General features: G+C 36.1%; 1 protein-coding gene across 1 annotated transcript in view; it reads left to right on the top strand.

Annotated features, from left to right (window-relative positions):
• Rap1gds1 (Rap1 GTPase-GDP dissociation stimulator 1) overlaps positions 1-22566 on the top strand; it is an 83139-nt gene that overhangs the window by 47804 nt on the left and 12769 nt on the right. Inside the window, exons 6-8 of the mRNA XM_090356784.1 lie at positions 10546-10674; positions 16520-16645; positions 21950-22093. Of these exons, the coding sequence (XP_090212910.1) occupies positions 10546-10674; positions 16520-16645; positions 21950-22093 (399 nt within the window). The remainder of the gene's footprint in view (positions 1-10545; positions 10675-16519; positions 16646-21949; positions 22094-22566) is intronic.

Raw genomic sequence — 22566 nt, 5'->3', positions numbered from 1 at the left:
TTAGAATGCCAAACAGTGAATTGTCATCTTCTTTCTCTGTTCCTTTTTCTCTGTTGTGAATACTTTGTGAAGTAATTCTTTTTCTTCTTAATGTTTTAACTTAGGTGTTGCTGGATCTGCTTTGCATTATTAAGCATCTTTGTTTTTTGTGTTCAATATTTTGTTACTCTTTAGCATTTGTATTTAGACTTAAATGTTAGATCATCTTTACTAACTTCAGATTGTTTGATATTGATTTTGTTCACCAGATGAATTGCTAAGATTTTATTTAAAAGATAATAGATATTTTTTTGAAAACTGGAGGCATTTTCTATTAGTATTGCTACATGAAATTTTTAATATATGAATTTATCATTAAATTTCAGTACACAAGCCTCTGTTCATTTGGGCATAGAATAATCAAAGATCGGCCGGGAGTTTGGCCTAGTGGTAGAGTGCTTGCCTGGCATGCACAAAGACCCGGGTTCGATTCCTCGGTACCACATGCATAGAAAAAAGCTGGAAGTGGTGCTGAGGCTCAAGTGGTAGAACTCTAGCCTTGAGAAAGTCCAAGGACAGTGCTCAGGCCCTGAGCTCAAGCCCAGAACTGGCAAAAAAAAAAAAAGAATATATGAAAGATGAAGGTACCCTCCTTCTGCCTTATTAGAAAACTCAACTGCTTCTGGGCCCAGTAATTTAAACAATTGCTACAGAAAGGGAACTTTTAAATAATTTTGTAAATATGCTGATGAGACAGTACGGAAACTGACGATGAGGTCTCACCCGTTTAGTTCCTCTGAAGAAAATATTTTTGTTTTTGTTTTTGTTTTTGTCCTAAGTGATTAGCACCATACTGAAGTTTTTGTTTTTTGTTTTACACTGAAGTTTAAGAGTACCTTGATTCAGAGACTTCCATTTATGTTTGAAACTCTGAGTGCTTTCATGTTTTTAAATTATTTGCTTTTTATTTTTGTCAGTATGGAAGTTTGAACCTAGGGCTTTAGGCTTTCTAGGCAGGCGCTCTAAATATGTGCTGAGCCACACATCTGGGTTTGCCTTTTGCTTGTTGGAAAAATATTTCCTTCATCAAATAATTGAGAAATAAATAAACTCTTCCAACTGTATTAGTTGTTATTCCTTACCCAAGTAGAGGGCATTAACAGAAAAGAGCATTGGAAACAAGGCATAATGACCAGAAATAAAGATACAGGTTTTCCAGAGCTTGGTAAGTTGCCTACATACATTTGGAAACTGTTGTGGGAGTAGGAGCAAACACATAATCTACAACAAAGCCTTTAGAGATCAGAATAAGAGCTCTTCAAGGAATTTCTTCATGGAGACTTATAAATATCCATAATTAAGCAATAAATACTAGTAGAAACCTGTGAGGGTTTAATTTTTATCTTTACAGTTGAAAGGAAAGAATACTCTGTTATAACTCCCTCCAAAATGTTTTATATGACAAGAAGCCATAAATATGCCACTAGGAAAAAATTGTTCCTTCCAAAATTAATAACATAATATGCAGTCTATGGCTTCTTTATCTGCTTTTACATATATACAAATATATCTAATAGCTATATGTTTATGTAAGTGATTTCTGTAAACAACACTAATATTTTTCTTTTATCTTAGTGTAACACTTAGTTTTGAAAGACTAATTTTTCTTCCATGTGGTTCCTGAGAATTTTCTAACATACCTTCATAATAATTCTATTACTTGCTGCATGGACTGTGGGCATAAGATATATCAATATGTGACCTCTTTCTAACCATAGTTTAGTTATCTTAGGAAATGTAGTTTCTAGTTTATGCTATTGAAGCTAGTAACTGAACCTAAGTTAAATTCATTTGTTTAAAATAGACCTGAAGCATTAAATATCATTGATTGGTGCCCATTGTTTTTCTATCAAATAATTGCATATTTCTAATCATGCTATCCATTTTTCCTGGTATGGTCTATCCAAGAATTTGTTTTATTTTTCTTCATACTTAAAAAGAGGAGGCATTAGCAGGAAATGATAGTGATTTTTAAAAGCCTGAACAGCACTTTCGTCTGAGGTGTGTGTTTATTCTTACATTTTGGTATTACTTTATTACTGGGCACAAAGATTATTTCCTAGATGTTAGATGTTTCGAAAAATGGTGTGTTGCAGGTGACTAAGAAAGTATTTCCAAAGTTTAATTACTGTTGATTCAAGCCATTGATGCTTCCATATTTCCTAAATACTGGAATGTCTTAAAGGGGAAAAGATAGTTCAGAATGTAAAGTTGTTTCTTTATAATTACTGTCTTTCTTTTAAATGACATTAATTTTGCAGTATACTGTTTTAAATGTATTTTGTTGATTTTACAAAGAGAAAGGAGATACACGTTTAAGTTCAGGTCTTTTGAAGCCCAGTTTGTCAAATTAAAATTGTCTAGTGTATTAAATGAAGTTAGGGGGTTTTTTGTATAAATGAGAAGTTGGTAGACTATTCTTTAACTGGCTATTATTTGAAAAAAATGTCTGAACTTTTATGTCCTTCACAAAAAATTTTCTACTCAGTTTCCTGAAACAGGTTGCATTCATGAAGTTCTGCTACAAATGTCACTTTTAAAAAAAAATTCCATGAAGGAGCAATTGTTCTGGTGCCTTTTGTTAATTCTCCTAGTAAATTAAACCAGTTAGGTTCAGTTAGCTATTAGTCATAGTCCAGACTGTTATTGTCGCTACTTCTTAGCCAGCCTGAGAACTGTTTTATGAGAAGTACATCAACTATTTTGGTCTTCATTCCATGGGTTCTCATATTGGCATTAATTTGCAGCTCTACAGCCATTGTAGAATGAACTTCTGAATGCAGAAATCTGACATTTTTATCTCAGAAAGATGAAATGGTTGTTGTAGTTATGTTGTCAGTGATTTCAGTAGCCTATATTTAAAGCTTAGCACTTGGTTACTACAGGAGAAACGTTGTCTTGGTCTCACCAGCTTTCAAAGGGCTCTGCAGTGATACTAGCATACTCTGGTACCCTGTGATACAGCCTAGATATCCAATGGTTTCCTTTTCAGACTAGCCATACATGTAACTGAATATTATGTTCAGGATTGTCTTCATTGTGAAAATTTGAGGGGGTGGCACATAATTTTTTAATCTCAAATTCACATGGCGTAAAGAAGTTCCTAAGTTGGATTTTTTATGCCAACATTCACTGCTTTAATGAAGTAGTTAGTTAAAACAGTTCTTCACATGTCATTTAATGTAAATTCTCAAGAGAAAGGATCTGTGTTCTCCATTTTTCAAATTTGTATAGTTTATGCCATCATTTGTTACTGCTGATTTGCATCTCGGTTAAATTTCAGATTTTCAACATCTGAAACAACACATAGGGACATTTTCTTCCATACTCTTTATGCTTGTCTTCTTTTGAAAAAGAATGCCAAGGTAGTCTCACTGAGACTGAAAGTCTGGGTCTCTCCCTTGTTACTGCTGCTGCTACACTAAGTTGAGATGTGATGTAGCAAGCATGTGATACTGAACATGTGTAAATTTTTAAGTTCTAGGAAAAACAGTAAGTAAACATTGAACTGCCTGATCTTCCAATTTCTGACATTACATCTAAAAGTGAATAATAGATTTTTGTTTGTTAAATTATGTATCTTAATTTAGGTCACTTGGTAAAGTTCCTTCGGAGAGAAATTGCAAAGTACTTTATGTAAATTAACTTCTAGAAAAAGCAGTCTAACACTGTCCTATCTATATTTTGATTTGCTGGCAAAACATTATAGGTTAGAAATTTAGATTATCTTGGAGATGCAGATAACATTATAATTTGTATGTTGTAAATAACACTATATCATTGTGTATTTTTTTATGTGCCAGTCCTGGGCTTCAGCTCAGGGCATGAGCACTGTCCTTGGGCTTTCTCAAGGCCAGAGCTCTACCATTTGAGCCACAGCACCACTTCTGGCTTTTTTCTATGTATGTGGGACTGAGGAATCAAATCTGGGTCTTCCCGTGCATGCTAGGCAGGCACTTTACCACTAGGCCAAACTCCCAGCCCCTCATTGTGTAATTTTTAAGTTGTAAAAACAAAGTGATAAAGCTATTTTTTTTTTTTTGCCAGTCCCGGGCTTGAGCTCAGGGCCTGAGCACTGTCCTTGGACTTTCTCAAGGCTAGAGCTCTACCACTTGAGCCTCAGCACCACTTCCGGCTTTTTTCTATGTATGTGGTACCAAGGAATCGAACCTGGGTCTTCATGCATGCTAGGCAAGCACTTTAACCACTAGGCCAAACTCCTGGCCCGATAAAGCTATTTTTTAAAGGCCAAAATACAATTTTGTGAAATAAGAACTATTTACACTCTTAAACATGCCTATAAGGTCTACATGTTGTAATATAAATGAATCTGTCATTTAGCTTAGTTTGCTATACAAAAATTCAGGCCTATGCTCAAGGCTAATGTCTATAAGAGGAAAGACTGGCTTGAGTTTTCTTAAGTTTTTAATCAACAGCTGCCCATAATCCTCTTAAAAACTCTTTTAACGTTTAAGACCCTTTTTCCCCCTGAGATGAAAGTATAGTTTTATGTTTTTAGGGCTTGAACTCAGGGTATGCTTACTGGGGCTCTACTACTTGAGACATAACTCCACTTCTAGCCCTTATGCCAGTTGGTTGAAATTAAGAGTTTAAATGACTTCGTTGCCTTGGCTGGTTTCAAAGCTTGATCATTAGATCTCATCCTTCTGCTTTTCTAGGCTTTATAGACATTAGCCTTGAGCATATTGCTGAGAGCATAATTTTTAAATTAGAGTACACTTGTGTATAAATTTTGTGGCAGTAGCTGTAATGACTGAGGACACTAAATGTGTTAGGCCTCTTAAAGATGCTCATTTACTTACCTTTACAACCTTTATAAAAGGGAATTTGGACATTTAAAAGAAAAGCTAGAAAGAACTTTTAAATTCTCCTTTCTATTCTTCAATTAATGTAAATTTTTATATAAATGTTTTGTTTTGAACCGCCAGTATTCTCAGTCTTTTGATTTTCTTTTTTTTTTTAATGTTTTATGTCATTGAAATTTGTAACCTGAAAGTTGTAACCAGTAATCTAAACATACATAATATATGTATGTTTTAGATAAAGAAGTCTTTTAAAATATTGGATTTGAAGTTGATTTTAAACACATATGAGTATGTTTGAATATCACCCACAGTTAGGTAGAAAATAAAGCTTGTCTACTTTCCTGATTGGTCAACAAAAGGATCCTGGATAAGAACCTGAAAGAAAGCTAGGCTTACTCTTGTTCCTGGTGTGTGGTTAACCCTAATCAACTACACTAGACCTATTTACAAATCAGTTTCCCTTTCACTGTTACACAGCCAAAACCTGCTCAAATTTTGAAGTGTCCCTTCACAGAGAAATCATTTCTAATTTTTATTTTTATATCCTGTTTTTAGAAATTCAGGTGTTCCATTAAGTCAAAGGCTGTTTACTTCTGCCTTCATTATCTTCAAATAGTTTTGAGTCAGTTTTTAATTTAGATTTTTTTCCCTCCAATTGGGACTTCTGTTTGTTTTCTCTGTATCAACAGAGTACAACTTAGGTAACTATAATTGGGATTTACAATGCAGGCCTGTAGATAGCAATATATATTATGCTATGAGTAACCTGGCTTATCACCTATACATTCTAATGTGCAACTATTTTCAAGTGTGTTTTATTTTTACACAGATTCATACTTAAGTCCTATCTAGCAGTAAAGCTAATCTTACAACATTCACTTGAAGAACAACATAAAACTCTTCTAATCTTTTTTTTTTAATCTATTTTTAGTCATTGGCCAACATAACTTTGACTTAGTAAACTGAAAATTTCAGAGTACTTTTCTGGGCCTATAATCTAGTCTATTACCAGTGTTTTAAACATGAAACTTAAAAATCAGGGGGAAAAAGGTTCCTCAACTTGAGATCTTCTCTCCAGATCTCCATTATTTGGAGTTGCCATGAGTGTGACCTGAAGAACTTTGGAACCATTGAAATTCAAATGTAGGTAGGTAAGTGTTCACACAAGCGCATGCGTTGATTGCCTATCTCTCTTTGTATACGCATCTGTATTGCACCCCCTCAGTGCCTTTCTTTCTCTTCTTCCCCATAGATCATCTAGGGCTTGTGTCGTGTTGATATTCTGTAATTTTGTAAACCTGTATTTTGGTCAGTATATTTGTCTGTGATGTGTGTCAGGAACAGTTTATTGTTTTAAAAAATCTTAAGATGTTTATGACATTGTGTTGTCTAAAGATTGTCTTCCACATGTAAGTGTTCTCTGTGTCTGGGCCTGAGTTGCATTGTTGTGAAATTTTGTTTGTTGAGCTCTGATAAACACTCTCCTGGAGTTGCTGATGTTTGTTGAGGGATGCAAAAGTCTTGCAGTTGTTTCACATATTCTTTCCAGTGTGTCTGGAGAATGTGAATTGTTCCTAAGAATTTCTTCCTGTCAATTTATCATGTAGAAGTCATATTCCTGATTGCTTTCGTGGATGTCAGCTAATTACATCATGTGAAGAACATTCACAAGCTTTCTTTGAACATTTTTTTTTTCCACATTTTTTTTTTTTTTTGCCAGTACTGGGCTTGAGCTCAGTGCCTGAGCACTGTCCTTGGACTTTCTCAAGACTAGAGCTCTACCACTTGAGCCTCAGCACCACTTCCAGCTTTTTTCTATGTATATGGTACTGAGGAATTGAACCCGGGTCTTCATGCATGCTAGGCAAGCACTTTAACCACTAGACCAAACTCCCGGCCTTCTTTGAACATTTTTAAACAATAAGCAGATAGCTTCAGTGCTAGTTCACCTGCCTAGCAAGTTTAAGGCCTTCTGTTTAAACATCCAAAGTAGTCACTTCCTTCCATTGATAAGAATTAATACAGACTTAATTGCATAAAAAGGACCTCTTCAAAATAAAATGCATGGGCAGCTAAAATCTGTAATATTCCCAGTTTAACTAGAGCTCCTAGTCAAATAAATAGTATGAGAACCTCATGTACTTCATTAAGGTAATTCTCAAAGTACCTGAGCACCAAAATATGTGATTATATAGCATACTTTTAATATTTCATGTTTCTTTTCCCCCTATTATCACATCTTCCAGCCATATCTTTGAATTCAGAATGTCTTTTCCAGTTTTTTTCCCTATTCTAATTCCCTAAAACTTAGCTAATTCTTTGGCAGTGGTTTTTAAACTTACTTCTCTGGACCCTTTTAGACATTAAAAAGTACAGAAGATCTCAAAGAACTTATATATATATATATATATTATATATGTATGAGTTATTTGAAAATATTCAATATTTCATTTGGAAATAATGAGCCTCTATGTCCTGTAAATAATGTTTATGAAAACCAAATTTTTGGTTTCCAAAAACCAAATTGCTGAGAAAAATAGCATCATTGCTGTATGTGGAAGCAATAACTATAATGGCTGCTTACACGATTTGTGGAGTCTGCTTGGTTTGAGGTAACATGGTATTATTTTTACCTATCATATTTTTTGTGCTATCAACACAAATATTTGCACACTTTTAAAAATAAATAAAATCTTAGTATTTTTATCTTCTACATATTTGGGGTTTTTTTGCTTTGATCTCAGTCCTGGGGTTGGAACTCAGGGCCTGGACATCGTCCTGTTTTTGGATAATAATTGGAGATAGGAATCTCATGGACTTTCCTGTCTGGGTTGAACCATAATACTTAGATCTCAGCTTCCTGAGTAGATAGGATTACAGGCATAAGCCACCAGTGTCCAGGAAATCTTGAGATTTTCATAAACAGGATTTTGACTTTGTGATCTTCTGAAAAGGTTTTAGAAATCCTACTTTGGAAAACTATATTCCATAATTTTTATGCATCTACAAAATAAACATTTCTGTCATCAACCTGCTGAAGATCTTTTTTATTTTTCTTTCTCCTCTGGGCTCTCATTATCTAAGCAGAGTTTCTTACATACAATGTGAACAAATTTTAGAGTTACCTTGGGTATGGTTATTATTTTAGTTAGCTTCCTAGAAGTAGTTAGAAAAGAAAGCAATCAGTTGGTCCACAGTGAGTCTGTCCAGTTGGATAACAATATTTTTTTCTCTCTTGTGTGTGGTATGTGTGTTGTATGTGAGTATTAAATTAATTGGTTCCTGGGTAGTTTTAAAACATTTTCTTGAAGTAAAATGATTTTCGTGAATTATGATTCACACTACTTGCCATGTGGTTGTGCTACTTTTTCCGTTTGATCTGCTACAATTTCAGATTTTGTTAAGCTCTGTAACATTTAAAGTTTTGCCCCTTTTTTCCTTGGAACCAAAGTTGATAGCATTTTAAAAGAGGTCCAAGACAATGATAGAGATGCCAAGATAGGAGAATGTGAAGAGCATAATCTTCTAAGTGGCATTCTCCATTTGAGTTATCTTCTTCATGAGATGTGTTTTCCCTCTGATGTCCCCGGACTGTGGGATTTTATAGCTTGTACCAACAGTACTGAGGGGGTGTGTGATGCTTACATATATGCAGACATAGAGCAGAGTTGACTCACACTCAATGTATGCGCTAGTGCTCACGCTTACGTACCTGAAATTTAATAATTCAGCAGCTCTGCAGTATTTGATGAGCTAGTCTAAATAAATAAATAAATACCAATACTGCTAAAAGAACAAGGAGATACAGAGGTGATCCACACTAGAAAGAACTATTCTGGTAAGTAACTAAAATCATTTCTAACTTCGATAGCTCCTTGGTGCATGATGATTATAACTACTGTGATCAGAATGCAAGCATTCTGCTCCCATAGTGCATAACACTGTATCTTACAAGTATTCTTGCTGTTTATTGTGAATCATTCATTGATTGCTGCGTTGCATATTCAGACAAAAAAATTTACTTCAAAAACCCCAAATTGGGCTGGGAGTTTGGACTATGGTAGAGTGCTTACTTAGCATACATGAAGACCCAGATTTGATTCCTCAGTACCACATACATAGAAAAAAGGTGGAAGTGGTGCTGAGGCTCAAGTGGTAGAGCTCTAGCCTTGAGAAAGTCCAGGGACAGTGCTCAGGACCTGAGCTCAAGCCCAGGAATGACAAAACAAAACAAAACACCCAAATTTAGTTGAATATAGTTTTTATCTCCATTTAGGATAAATTTCATAAAATTGCATTGTGAAAGTTGAAGTGTTTTGTGTAACTATTTGAACAGTAAATGTAATTTTCCTTTTTTTCTCCGATTTATCTTCTATTCTTGTTTGGTAATAGGCTCCTTTGCCATGCCCATGGATCCCCACACTAGACATTATCCCTAATTAAACATCCACCACTTTTTAGGTGCAATAAGCCACCATCCACTCTTAACTTCGTACCCTACTGTAACCTCCAGGCAGAATTAACAGCAGAGACCACCAGTCAAATAGTACAGGCCATGTGAGATAGCTCAGAGCTCAACCTTGCCTTTGTGTTCTCTTGATCATCATCTACTCACTTCCTTATCGACTGGTTAAGAACTATAAGGAGTAAGAAAGACTTGGGTTCTTAAGGAAATGTGTCTTATGAAAAAGTTTCATCTTCATATTCCAAATACATAAAAGAAATTGGAGGAAACTGTTAGTTTGCATATGGTATATAATTCTAAGTCTTTGAAAGAGGATTCCTATCTCTTTGGATGAGCCAGTTATTGGCAGCAATAATGTTTTGTATAAATATATAAATGCTAATGCCTATTTTTAGCTTTTAGTTTTTATTTTGGCTAACCTTACTTCAGGTATTCTGTCATCATTGACCATGAAGAAACATTGTTGAAATCCAAGGCTTGTTGAGTACCTTAAAACATATTAGTTGCTTACAAAATGAAGGCAAAGAAGAATAAGGTCGTGTTGACCTCATTCTCTTCACCTCTCAAAGCCATCTCTTATTGAGATGATCTGTCTTTGTAATTAAATAGAACCTTGAAAAGAAAAAAAAATATTTTAGGTAACTGAAATTTTTCTTCGTTAAAACCACATTCTTTTTTTTTTTGCAGTCATCAAACTATATTCTACATGCTCAGAACAAATCAGTTGATCTGTTGTATACTTTTAATTCCTTATAAAGCAACTGTATATAAAGGGTCCTGAGATTTTTGCCTCCTTTCTTACTGTTTTCTGAAACTTTTTATATGTTATTTTCTTCATGCTAATATTTATTTAACCTTTCCATGTATAAAACAATGGTAATATTTTATTTATATATCTTAAAAGGCTAATCATTAAAGCTGTAAGATCTTATTTTAAAACAAGTAAAGATTTGAAGTACTGTTTAAATTATTTTCATATCTAAATTTCTGCTGGTCATTGAAAAGATTCAGAAGTCAACTCTGAAATAATGTGTTTAAAATGTTCATTCAGTCATATGGATGAACCTTATTTTACTTCACTGGAATTCAAGGAGAACTGAGTTTACATTCCAGAGAATAACAGGTATTTTTTTACTAATGTTCATTTGATTTGTGATTTGATGTGATTTTTCCCTCCCCCCCTTGTCTTTTTTTTTTTTTTTTTTTTTTTTACAGATTCCCTTCAAGCACAGCTTATCAATATGGGTGTTATTCCTACTTTAGTCAAATTACTGGGCATCCATTGCCACAATGCAGCTCTTACAGAAATGTGTCTGGTTGCATTTGGAAATTTAGCAGAACTTGGTAAGTTTTCTTGATGAACCACAAATGTCATCAACTTATTTATGCACTTAGAAATACAACCAGTTTTTAAGAACCTGGGATCTACCTAAGTTACATTTGCTTCTTTTTTAAACATTCAAGATATTGTATGTGGAGGGGGAGGAGGAAAAGAACCAGGATTCGAGCCAGGGTATCTTAACTCACTTGGCTGGTGCTCTACCACTTAAGCCACATCTCTACCCCAGCTTTTTGCTGGCTGTTTTAATAATTTAAATTGCTTTTGCTTTTCTATTTTATGTGTTAAGATTTTGATTCCAGGAACTTAACATAGCTTAATGTGTGATACAGCATTTAGCTAGCATATGAAAGACCTTGAGACCCAGTATAGCAAATAAGAAAAAAAGTTAAATTTTACTTTTTATATAACTCAATAAGCTTAACTATTTAAGATTATCTCTGCTTGACTTAAAGCCAAAAATTGTGTCTAGGCCATAATAAAAACACATAACTTACAACATTTTGTATAAATTATTAACTTATTAGGTAAAGAAGCTAGAAGACTAAACAAAATCCATTAAAAAAAAAAAAAAGGCAGGGAAGGGGCTGGGAATGGCACAGTGCTTACCTAGCATGAATGAAGCCCTGGGTTTGATTCCTCAGTACCACATAAACAGAAAAAGCCAGAAGTGGTGCTATGGCTCAAGTTGTAGAGCACTAGCCTTGAGCAAAAGAAGCTCAGGGATATATGTGTCTCTTATCTTTCTTCTGCTTTTCTTCTTTTTCATAGTAGCCGGATGAAGCCATATTTTTCCACGTGAGACCAAGGAGAAAGATGCCTCCTTGTTATGTGTTTCTCAAAGTTATTGTCCATTATAAAAGTAAATTAGGGGCCAGGAGTTTGGCCTAGTGGTAGAGTGCTTTGCCTAGCATACATGAAGACCCGGGTTCGATTCCTTGGCACCACATATATCGAAAAAAGGCGGAAGTGGTGCTGAGCCTCAAGTGGTAGAGCTCTAGCCTTGAGAAAATCTAAAGACAGTGATCAGGAGCTGAGCTCAAGCCCAGGACTGGCCAAAAAAAAGTAAATTATAGGAGTTTGTATCCAGAGTAGTTGGTAGAAATAAAACAAATTATGTTATTAATCTCATCTGATAGTGTCTATGTCAGTCTTTGTACCAGAAATATAAACATGATTGGTCCATCTATTTCTTTGTTTGCCATCAGTTCCATCACATTTTAGTTCAAGTCCTTTATCTTTCAGGATAGTTTCCAGATTGGCACAGTCCAGTATAGTAGCCCCCCAATCACATGGTGCTGTTGAGCATTGAAATGTGGGTAACCCAAATTGAGATTTACAGTAAATATAAAATACACAGTGTAAAGACAGTATGAAACAAGTAAGATATCTTACCAGTATTTTAATGCTAACGGTAGGTTGAAGTAATAATTTGAACATTGGGAGCTCAGTAAGCATCATTAAAATTGGTTTTGCCCCTTTCTTCCTTCCTTCCTTCCTTCCCTCTTTCTTTTCTTCCTTCCTTCCTTCCTTCCTTCCTTCCTTCCTTCCTTCCTTCCTTCCTTCCTTTCTTTCTTTCTTTCTTTTTGGATTGGTTGTAGGGTTGTAGGTTTTGGGTTTGTACTTAATGCTTGGGTGCTGTCCCTGAACTTTTTCAAAGCTCAAGTCTAGCACTCTGCCATTTGAGCTACAGCTCTACTTCCAGTTCCCTAGTAGTTAATTGCGTTTAAGAGGCTCATAGACTTGCCGAGCGTGGTGGCTCACACCTAGAATCCTAGCTATTCAGATGCTGAGATTTGAGGATATCGGTTTAAAGCCAGCCCAGGCACAAAAGACGCTGAGACTCTCATCTCCAATTAATCACTAGAAAATGGTAAGTGGGGCTGTGGCTCCAGGGGTAGGGTAGTAGCCTTGAGCTGAAGAGCTCAGGGACAGCGCCCAGGCCCAGAGTTCAAGCCCCATGACCCACAAAAAAAAAGTTTGAGTCTCGTGGACTTTCCTTCCTGGGCTGGCTTTGAACTTCAATCCTCAGATCTCAGCCTCCTGAGTATCCAGGAATGAGCCAATGGTACCTGGCGATTTTGCCTGTTTCTGTTAGATACTGTTGTTCTCGAAAACAGACTCTCTCACTAACCTAGTCCTTCACCAAATGAAGTCCCATCCTCTTCTGGGGTTTTAAGAGAGTGCTAGAAAACAATGGGTGCTGATTTTTATCTCACCTAATCTTAAGAAGCAGTCAGTACCAAATAAGGAAATGATAATATACTATCTTTGGATAGGCTGTGCTGTATGAGAGCTTATGTAATTGCAGTTGCTTGCAGAGGACCTTTTATGGTGGTGTGCCTAAATGTTTTCACTTCTGCAACTGTGCAGACATGCTGCTTAACTTCACAGGAAGGGAGCCAATGCTTTAGTTGTTGGTTACCTGTACCCCAGTAAACTATGTTCATCTGTTTCCCCAGTGAATTAGAGGGTCCTAGGTCTTTATTAAGCCTCACTCACGTTGAGATAGATACCCTATAAAGTAAACAGGGCCAGTTCCTTAAATTCCAACTGGATGATTTATTTAATAATACGATTTTATAGAAATTACTACTGGAGCCAGGAGTTTGGCCTAGTTGTAGAATGCTTGCCTAGCGTGCACAAAGACCTGGGTTCGATTCCTTGGTACCACCCTCATACAAAAAGCCAAAAGTGGTGCTGTGGCTCAAGTGGTAAAGCTCTAGTCTTGAGAAAGCCCAAGGACAGTGCTCATACCCAGAGTTCAAGCCTTGGGACTGGTTAAAAAAAAAAAAAAAAGAAATTACTAGTATTAATTAGTTCGAATACATGCTTCCTTCTGGAAAGGAAAGTTACGAAGGACAGTAGTTATTTAACTTAATTATATAGATGTTCACTTACACATTTGGGTAATTCAATGTACAAAGTATTGAGATAGTCCTTGCCATGGGTAAAACCTTATAAATACAAAATATTAGCATTTCTCCAGAGGTATATCACAAAAGGACATGCCGTAAATTTGTTCATCTTCGGGCAATTATTTTTCAAGGTTTTTGAGTTATGGCCTACACTTAGAAATACTGGCTACTGGCACCCAGCTATAATGCCAGAACACTATAGGCTGAGGCAGGAGTATCACAAGATTGAGGCCGGCCTAGGTGACTCAGTAAGACCTTGTCTCAAAAATTAAAATCCATGGGGCCAGGAGCATAGCCTACTGGTAGAGTGCTTGCCTAGCATGCACAAAGCCCTAGGTTCAATTCCTCAGGACCCACATACATAGAAAAAAAGCCAGAAATGGTGCTGTAGCTTAAGTGGTAGAGCACTATCCTTGAGAAAATCCAAGGACAGTGCCCAGGCCCTGAGTTCAAGCCTCAGGACTGGCTTAAATAAATAAATAAATCCTATATTCCATCTCTATATCACCAATTATTATATTCTTGAAGCTAAATTGTACTCTACTCTGTACCCTGCAATGAAAGTTAATGCTTTATTTTTAGCATAACACCAAATTGTTATCATATGTTATTAGTGAATCACTGACATTTGAAAAATACAGCGATATAGGATTTTTGATAGGGAAATCATTTGAGAAGTAATTGAAATAGTTAACAGAAATTTCTTGTGTAATCTTTTTAAAAATAAGCAAATTCTCACATAAAGAATTTGTTGTCAGTAGAAATTTAAATATTTCTCATTTTGATACCTATGCTTATTTTAATGTGTGTGACATGGAGCTTATCTTTTGTAGATTTTAACAGAACATTTGGTTTATTCAGACATAAAATAATTATGTCTTTAAATTTTTACCCCATATGCCAAAATTTTCAATGATTATATTTATTTTGTTGGTATTTATACAATGTTTGTTGAGAAGATTCAACCATAATTATAAGCCGCTGGTTTAAATTTTCCATAACGAACACCACACTGGGCTGTACTTTCTCAGCCACATTTTCTCTGAGCCAGCCTTATGGATTTCAGAGATTGCTTCAAAAGCAGCACTGTTAAATCCAGTCACCTTATTCTTTAGGATCGAAAACGGCAAAACATTTGTCAAATGTGAAAATCAGAATAAATAAATAGAACTATTGGCATCATGGCTATCCAAGGTTGATATCCATTTACCACTGCTTTTTGAATACCAGCACACTGGAATATACACCTTAATCCATGTAAACTAGTGTGGCCTCACCTTCACACTCTACAGTGTCTATTATTTGTTTCTGTTTTTCTACCTGAGTTCTATAAATTCTTATTCCTTGATCCTAGGCCCTTTGTTTTCTCACCCTCTTAGTTCTCTTGTCACAGTCATTCTTACTTAACCCATAGCATCCAACATTTCAGTATTGGTTCTTTCCTCTTCATAGGCCTCTGAAAGGAAACTTTTTATTGCTCTGTAGCTCAGGCTGGCGTCAACCTCTGTCTATCCTTTGGACCCAGCCTTCTAAGTGCTTGAAGTACAGGTATGCACTTACCATGTCTAGAAACGATGCCACAAAGTATATGGGTTTAAATTAATAAAACAGATAAACATTTTCTTTTCTTGCCTGAAATTCTAAAGCAGACTGAGCATGTTAAATTGCATCCTAATTTATTTTTAAAGTATGTTATTGGCAAGCAAAACCGTACATTTTTGTTATTTAACATTTATTTTCTTTAAAAAAAAAGGTAGTGTTTAGAAGGGTTTGTGAATGGAGACAATACATGTAAACACAGCTAGTAATAAACTTTCTAATGTAGGTGAGCTTGAATAGTAATTGAGAACATGGTAAAGTGTAGGGAGAATATTCTTGATAAAAATTAGCATGTTTAAACTTTGATTGCTAGAGGCTAAAGGGGAAAGTCTTTTTCTGCAAGGGCCACTTGGCATGTTATGTTAGCTGCTATTGAAGGTTATGTGGCTATGAATAAACTTCCTAGATTTATTAAATTCTGATTCCTAGTTTTGATTGACTTGGCAAGGCCTTATATAGCCCACAAGTTATGTGTCCCCCATCTGTAGAGAGTAAGGGAGAGAGATTGGACATCCTGAAGACATAGGAGAGAATGGGTTAGCTGTTATTTGTATTTAATATGTTTTTATAAAGCAGCAGGTTTGTAGGTGTAGCTGAGTTACAGAGTACTTAGCCCTGGGTTCAATCCCTGGCACTACACAAATAACAACAAAAAGTAATAGTAGCTGAGTACCAGTGGTTCATGCCTGTAATCCCAGCTACTCAGGAGGCTGAGATCTGAGGATCTCGGTTTAAAGCCAGCCCGGGCACTAAAACCCATGAGACTCTTTATTTCCAGTTAACTACCAGAAAACTGGAAGTGGTGTGGTCGCTCAAGCAGTAAGAGTGGTAGCCCTGAGCTGAAGAGCTCAGGGACAGTACCCAGGCCCAGAGTTCAAGCCCCACAACCAACACTCCCCCCCACAAAAAAACAAAAAACATATATATGGTAGTAAAAAAAAAAAAGTGCTACTCAAAACCAACATTTGTCTAGTACTAACGTGTTATTTTTATTCATCCATGTTAAATTCCTTCTGCTATAAATAATTTTTCTTTGACTAAAAGCCTTGAAACCTTGCATTTGTGGCTTAGAATTGTATTGTTGCCATGGTTACCTATATGTTATGCTACTGAACATTTCTATAGCCTCAAGTATTATTGGGCTGGAAGATTTTTTTCTAAATCCTTAGGCATTTTTTCTTTGGATCGTGTATTAAAAATGAATTTGATCCTTTATTTGAAGGGTATCTTTGTTGTATAATGTACCAACATGATCAAATACTAGAAGAGAATAGAAAACAAATTTCTGGTCTTGAGTTGTTTATTCTAGATACTTTCTCCTTTTATTTTTCAGAATCAAGTAAAGAACAGTTTGCCAGTACAAACATTGCTGAAGAGCTGGTAAAACTCTTCAAGAAACAAATAGAACATGATAAGAGAGAAATGGTTTTTGAAGTTCTTGCTCCACTTGCAGAAAATGGTGAGAAAAGAAATGTATCTTTTTATTTGCTGTCATATTGACCATCTCAGTTTGTTTTCTAACGTTAAACTACAAGTTCTTTAACTCCAAAACCTTCTTTGTGTTATTAATGATGTATTAAGTTTTGTTATCTCCAAACTTCAACTACATTCTCTACGCCAGACCTATGTTTTCTTTGCCAAAAGCTACTCTTTCTAGGTCCTTTAATTTAAAAATCTTAGCAGACATACTTTTGCAGCTAACAAGTCTTGTTCCAATGTGCAAAAATATAGCAGAGATGCCTGACTCTACTTCTGTACCCTTGTAAGGCAAGGGGGATAAAAGCTGGAATCCTACATCTGCCAACAGTAAAGATACTGACTGATAAATCACATGCTTCTTTGGGTGAAAACATCTTAAGGGATACACCCTAGGAGGTGAATGAATCAAGGAAACAAACCAATCCATATAAACAAGTTCTCAAACACCATTTTTTGCACATGCTCAAAATAGAGGGTCAAACCCATGAGTAGACATGAGACTGTAAACAAGAGTCAGCACAAAGAACCGAAATAATAACCCATCTCCAGCTATTAGAATTCTCAGACATTGATTCAAAACTATGCATAGAATATTCAAAGGGTTAAAAGGGAAAGGGCAAACATAAATTTTTAGAAGGAAACTAGGAGCTAGAAAAATATGACAGATTATTTTTAAAAAGAAATGATAATTCTGAATCAAAGCATTCAACCAAAGTTAAGAACCTAATGAGGGGTTTAATGGATTAGGCATAGTTCAACTAGAGAACCAGTGAAATACTAAAAGGTAGATTGGAAAGAAATCCAAAAAGGAATATGTAGAATAAGAAACCCTGCCACAATGAAATTTCCTTGTATAGTGGCTATGCTCTAATTAAATGTTGTGTTCTGGTGGTTCATGTCTGTCATCCTAAGTATCCAGGAGGCTGAGATGGAAGGGTCATAGTTCACCAACAGCCCAGGCAGAAAATCCTTTAAGACTTATCTCAACAGATATATCTGGGTATGGTGGTGTACACCTGTTATCCTTGGAAGCCTAAAATAACTGCATTACAGTACAGACATAGCACAGGGCTCTGAGTAAAAACTTCCAGTACCACCAAGTTAAAGAAAGAGCCAGTTGCTAATTTGCATAGAAGAGGTATAGTAGCCAAGTACAATTATTTTACATATATAAGTCTAGGCATTTAAGAGGCTGAGATTGGAATGTCATCCTTTGAGACCAGCTTGGCTAAACTGTTTGTAGGACCTCACCTCAATCAATAAAATGCTAGACACTGTAGAAAATACTTGTTATCCCAGATACACAGGAAACATAACTGGGAGAATTGCAGTACAGGCTGGCTTGGGCAAAAAGTGAGACTCCTTTTGAGAAAAGCAGAAAGATCTGGAGGCATGGCTTAAGTGGTAGAGTACTTTCCTAGAAAGTATATAGCTATGAGCTAGTCCCACAAAAAAGAAAGGAGGAAGAGAGGAAGAAGATGTACAGTGGGTAAAGTGACAGCAGTGTCTGATACTTGTATTTCCTAGCAACACAGGGAAGCAGCATCACAGCCCAGGTAGGCCCAAGCATAAAGCAAAGTGCTACCTTAAAAATAACCAATGCAGCAAGGCGCATGGTATCCTTAATATGTGAGATCCAAACAGTACAAGAGCGAGGACTCAATATTTTTATAGCTATGGACATGGTATTAGAAATATAAACACAACTACATAGACATAAAAATCTATGACTCTATAGACATAATGTTTTATTGCATAGATTAATATGTATCTATGACATACAAACCCTCAGCCTAATTTCAATTATCTTCTGAAATCTAAGTGCCAGTGATTGTATATAGAGATTCCCATCTTGAATACTTGTTTGTTAAATACGTCAGTTGAAATAAGATGTAAAAATCAATGTTAATAAATTCTTTAATAAAAAAAATAACCAATGCAACGAGAAACCAGAAGTGTGGTTCATCTTGAGGCCCTGAGAAGAAAAATATGCTACAAGTATAAGGAAAGCGAAGAATGAAGAGAGGGGAAAAGAAAAGGCCATTTAGGAGCCGGGCGTGGTGGCTCAGTCCTGTAATCCTAGCTACTCAGAAGGCTGAGATCTGAGGATTGCAGTTCAAAGCCAGCCTGGGCTCTAAAAAATGAGAGACTCTTATCTCCAATTGACCACTAGAAAATGGGAAGTGGGGCTGTGGCTCCAGGGGTAGAAGGGTAGCCTTGGAGCTGAAGAGGTGGGATTGTGTCTCATGCCCATACCAGGCAAAGGGTTCATCAGATCCCAGCTCAACCAGTATAAAAGGCTGGGCATGGTTCATCCTGTCACCTCAACTATGTGGGAAGCATAAATAGAAGGATCATTGTCCAGGACTTACTGGGTGCAAGCATGATAACCATGTTCAAAAACCAAAGCAAAAATAACTGGGGTTGCGTCCTTCTAGTGATAGAGCACCTACCTACTAATGCAGGCCCTGAATTCAAACCCCAGTACTGCCAAATAAAAAAATAATAAATATGCATTCATGTTAAATATATATATTTTTTCTATTGCCTAAAAGGTCAAAGAAGAATCACAGTAGAAATTAAAGTTTATTTCTGGCTTTAAACATTATTGGGAATATGGAGAAAGTACTGTCAGGAACATATATGTATACTTCATACTGTATAACAAAAATCATACTGTATAAAAAACTCCAGGGCCAGGAGTATGGCCTCGTAGTAGAGTGCTTACCTAGCATGCACAAAGCCATTGGTTCAATTCCTTGCTACCACATACACAGAAAAAAGCCCAAAATGGTGGTGTGGCTCAAGTGATAGAGCGCTAGCCTTGAGAAAGCTCAGAGATCGCCCAAGCCCAGAGTTCAAGCCCCAGGACCAACAAAAAAAAGAAAAAGAGAAAGAAGTCCTTGGCCAAAATACTGTGGGAAAAGTTGCCTGTGTTTTTCTAGAAGACTGCTGATCCTAATTAAGACAGTCCTAGTTTCCTAGTTGTGATTAGTCAACCAATAAAGAGAGAGCTGTGTCTTGACACATTTCATTGTCTCCATGTATAATATACATACAAAGTTGTACGTGTGTGTGTGTGTGTGTTCACATTTGATGGTTCTGCAAAATTGAAAATATGATCATGATCTTCAGCCAGTTTTTAAGTCAGAGAATTACCTGGAACTTTCCTAACAATACTTGAGTTTAACGGGTTTTTTTTTTTTTGGTCCTTATTTCTTTTTTCCACCCTTCATTGTGCAGTGTATGTAATGATACCATGAAAATTTGTTTCTGGATTTTTTTTTTACATATCATTTGTGGGTCTTTTTTGTATATGAATAGTATTTTAACATATGCTAGGATTTGTATAGTTCAGGGATGTTTGCATTTCTAAGGCTTTTTTAAAATGGTCATTTTCAATTCTGGTTGCTGCACATTGCTATCCCTAGCTTTCTGTAACCAAGGAGATGCCCTACTTTAAGCATGGCCCAGTATGAGTGTGCTTTTGTTAAAGTATTCCAGGTAGAGCATTCTATGTGTTTTAAGGTGATATTTGAGGCAAATTAAATGGCCTTGGTGGTAGCTAAACTTTTATGCTTTAAAAATGTTTTGTAAAAGATGTCTGGTACCAGGGGCTTGTGCCTCTACTCCTAGCTACTCAGGAGGCTGAGACGTGAGGATCACGTTTCAAAGCCATCCTGGACAGGAAAGTCTATGAGACTCTTATCTCTAATTAATCACAAGAAGTAGGACTGTGGCTCAAGTGGTCGAGTGCTAGCCTAAAATTTTAAAAAAGCTCAGGAACAGAGCCCAGGCTCTGAGTTCAAGTACAAGGACCAGTATGCACATGCACACACATGGGTGGACTCACACAAACACATGCACACAGTACTTCAAAAGAAAGACATCCGTGTATATAAAATTTTTCTCCCTGTCCAAAAGTTTTTTGCTGCATATGACTTACATATACCTCATTAGGGAAAACAATGACTAAAATTAATCTAAAAAATTAAATTTAAAAATTTATTTGCAACAAATATATTTCTAAGGTCAGTTGATTGGTAGGTAACCAATTAGGTTACCTACAATATTTAGATAGGCCAATTTAAGTTAAAACATAAAGGTTAAAGGTTAAGACATAAATGTTCAAGATATTAGGTATATAAAAAATTGATTTGAGGGCCAGGAGTATAGCCTAATGGTAGAGTGCTTGCCTAGCATGCATGAAGCCTGGGGTTTGATTCCTCGGTACTGGATACTCAGAAAAAAAAAAAAAAAAAAACAGAAGTGGTGCTGTGGCTCAAGTGGCAAGAATGATAGCATTGAGCCAAAAGTGTCCAAGGACAGTGAATAGGCCCTAAGTTCAAGCCCCAGGTCTGGCTCCACCCTTCCCCCCCGCTAAAAAAAAGTTGATTTGATATGGGGTGGGGTTTGCTATGAAAGTAACTTCTTTAAAAATGCAACTGGATGTAAATTTTTATATGTATTAATTTATTGGCTAATCATTAGCTTTGAGGTATTTTTTTCCTTACAGCTTTTATGATAAACATTTTAAAGCATGTTTAAGAAAACATTAACCTGGGCCGGGAGTTTGGCCTAGTGGTTAAAGTGCTTACCTAGCATGCATGAAGACCCGGGTTCAATTCCTCGGTACCACATATAGAAAAAAGCTGGAAGTGGTGCTGAGGCTCAAGTGGTAGAGCTCTAGCCTTGAGAAAGTCCAAGGACAGTGCTCAGGCCCTGAGCTCAAGCCCAGGACTGGCAAAAAAAAAAAGAAGAAAACATTAACCTGTGATCCATTATATACATAGGCTCAAAACGGCTGTCAATTACTAGAAACCTGAGGTCTTTTAAAATGCACATAAATTTCACTGGAGAATTGGTATCTGTACAAATGTAGATCTCAATGTTTTTATGATATGAATTGATACTACTACATCTTTTTGGTTGCTTTGTATTCAAGACCCACAGTGAAAGCATTTTAACTTTATAATTTGTATATTGTAAGCATATATGTGTAGCATTTTGCAACTGTTAAAAGTAGTCATATCTAGAATAAGAATGGTATTTGCAGTCCTTAGGAGCTCAGAAACATTTTCAAAGGATAATTCCAAATGGAAAAAGTTAAATTAGTTTTTGTGTTTTTAAACAGCAGTAGCCACATTAAAAGACTCAAGTCTTCAAAGGTGTTTGTATTTGAATCACATTTTCTTGATTTCTTAAATTGTTTCCTAAGGATCACTTATCCCAGATCTCCTGTTTTACCTACAATTTTGATGAGTTTGTTCATGTTATTTTTTAGATGCTATTAAACTACAGCTGGTTGAAGCAGGGCTAGTAGAGTGCCTGCTAGAGATTGTTCAACAGAAGGTGGATAGTGACAAAGAGGATGACATTGCTGAGCTTAAAACTGCTTCAGATCTAATGGTTTTATTACTGCTTGGAGGTGAGTCCGATGTTTTATATGTATTGTCTTCTGTAGGTACCATACTATGCATTGTATCATGTTCTTACTATTGGTATGGTGATTTTGAAGACATGAATATATCATGAAAGAAATTGCAGATGATGAACACAAAAAGGGAAATCTTTTCTATTCTCCAGTATTTAAAGTCCTGTCGTGGCACCAAATCTCGAAAAGCTAGATGGCTACTTGGAAGCTTTTACTAAGTTTTCTAAACTCTGCAATCTACTAAAAGCTTAGTACAAGAAAAATCATTATTATGAATTATTATGAAGTTAATAGTTTGTGAGGTGTGTAGTTTCCCAGTGGGTTATTCACTTAGAAACATGGATTTGGAGGCCGGGAGTTTGGCCTAGTGGTAAGAGTGTTTGCCTAGCATGCACGAAGACCCGGGTTCGATTCCTAGGTACCACATACATTTAAAAAAGCCAGAAGTGGTGCTGAAGTGGTAGTGC

Source organism: Megascapheus bottae, chromosome 23 (assembly GCF_031878675.1).
Source record: "Megascapheus bottae isolate mThoBot1 chromosome 23, mThoBot2.hap1, whole genome shotgun sequence".
Classification (NCBI taxonomy): domain Eukaryota; kingdom Metazoa; phylum Chordata; class Mammalia; order Rodentia; family Geomyidae; genus Megascapheus; species Megascapheus bottae.
Note: the sequence above shows the minus strand (reverse complement) of the source record. Positions and strands in the feature narration are given on the sequence as shown.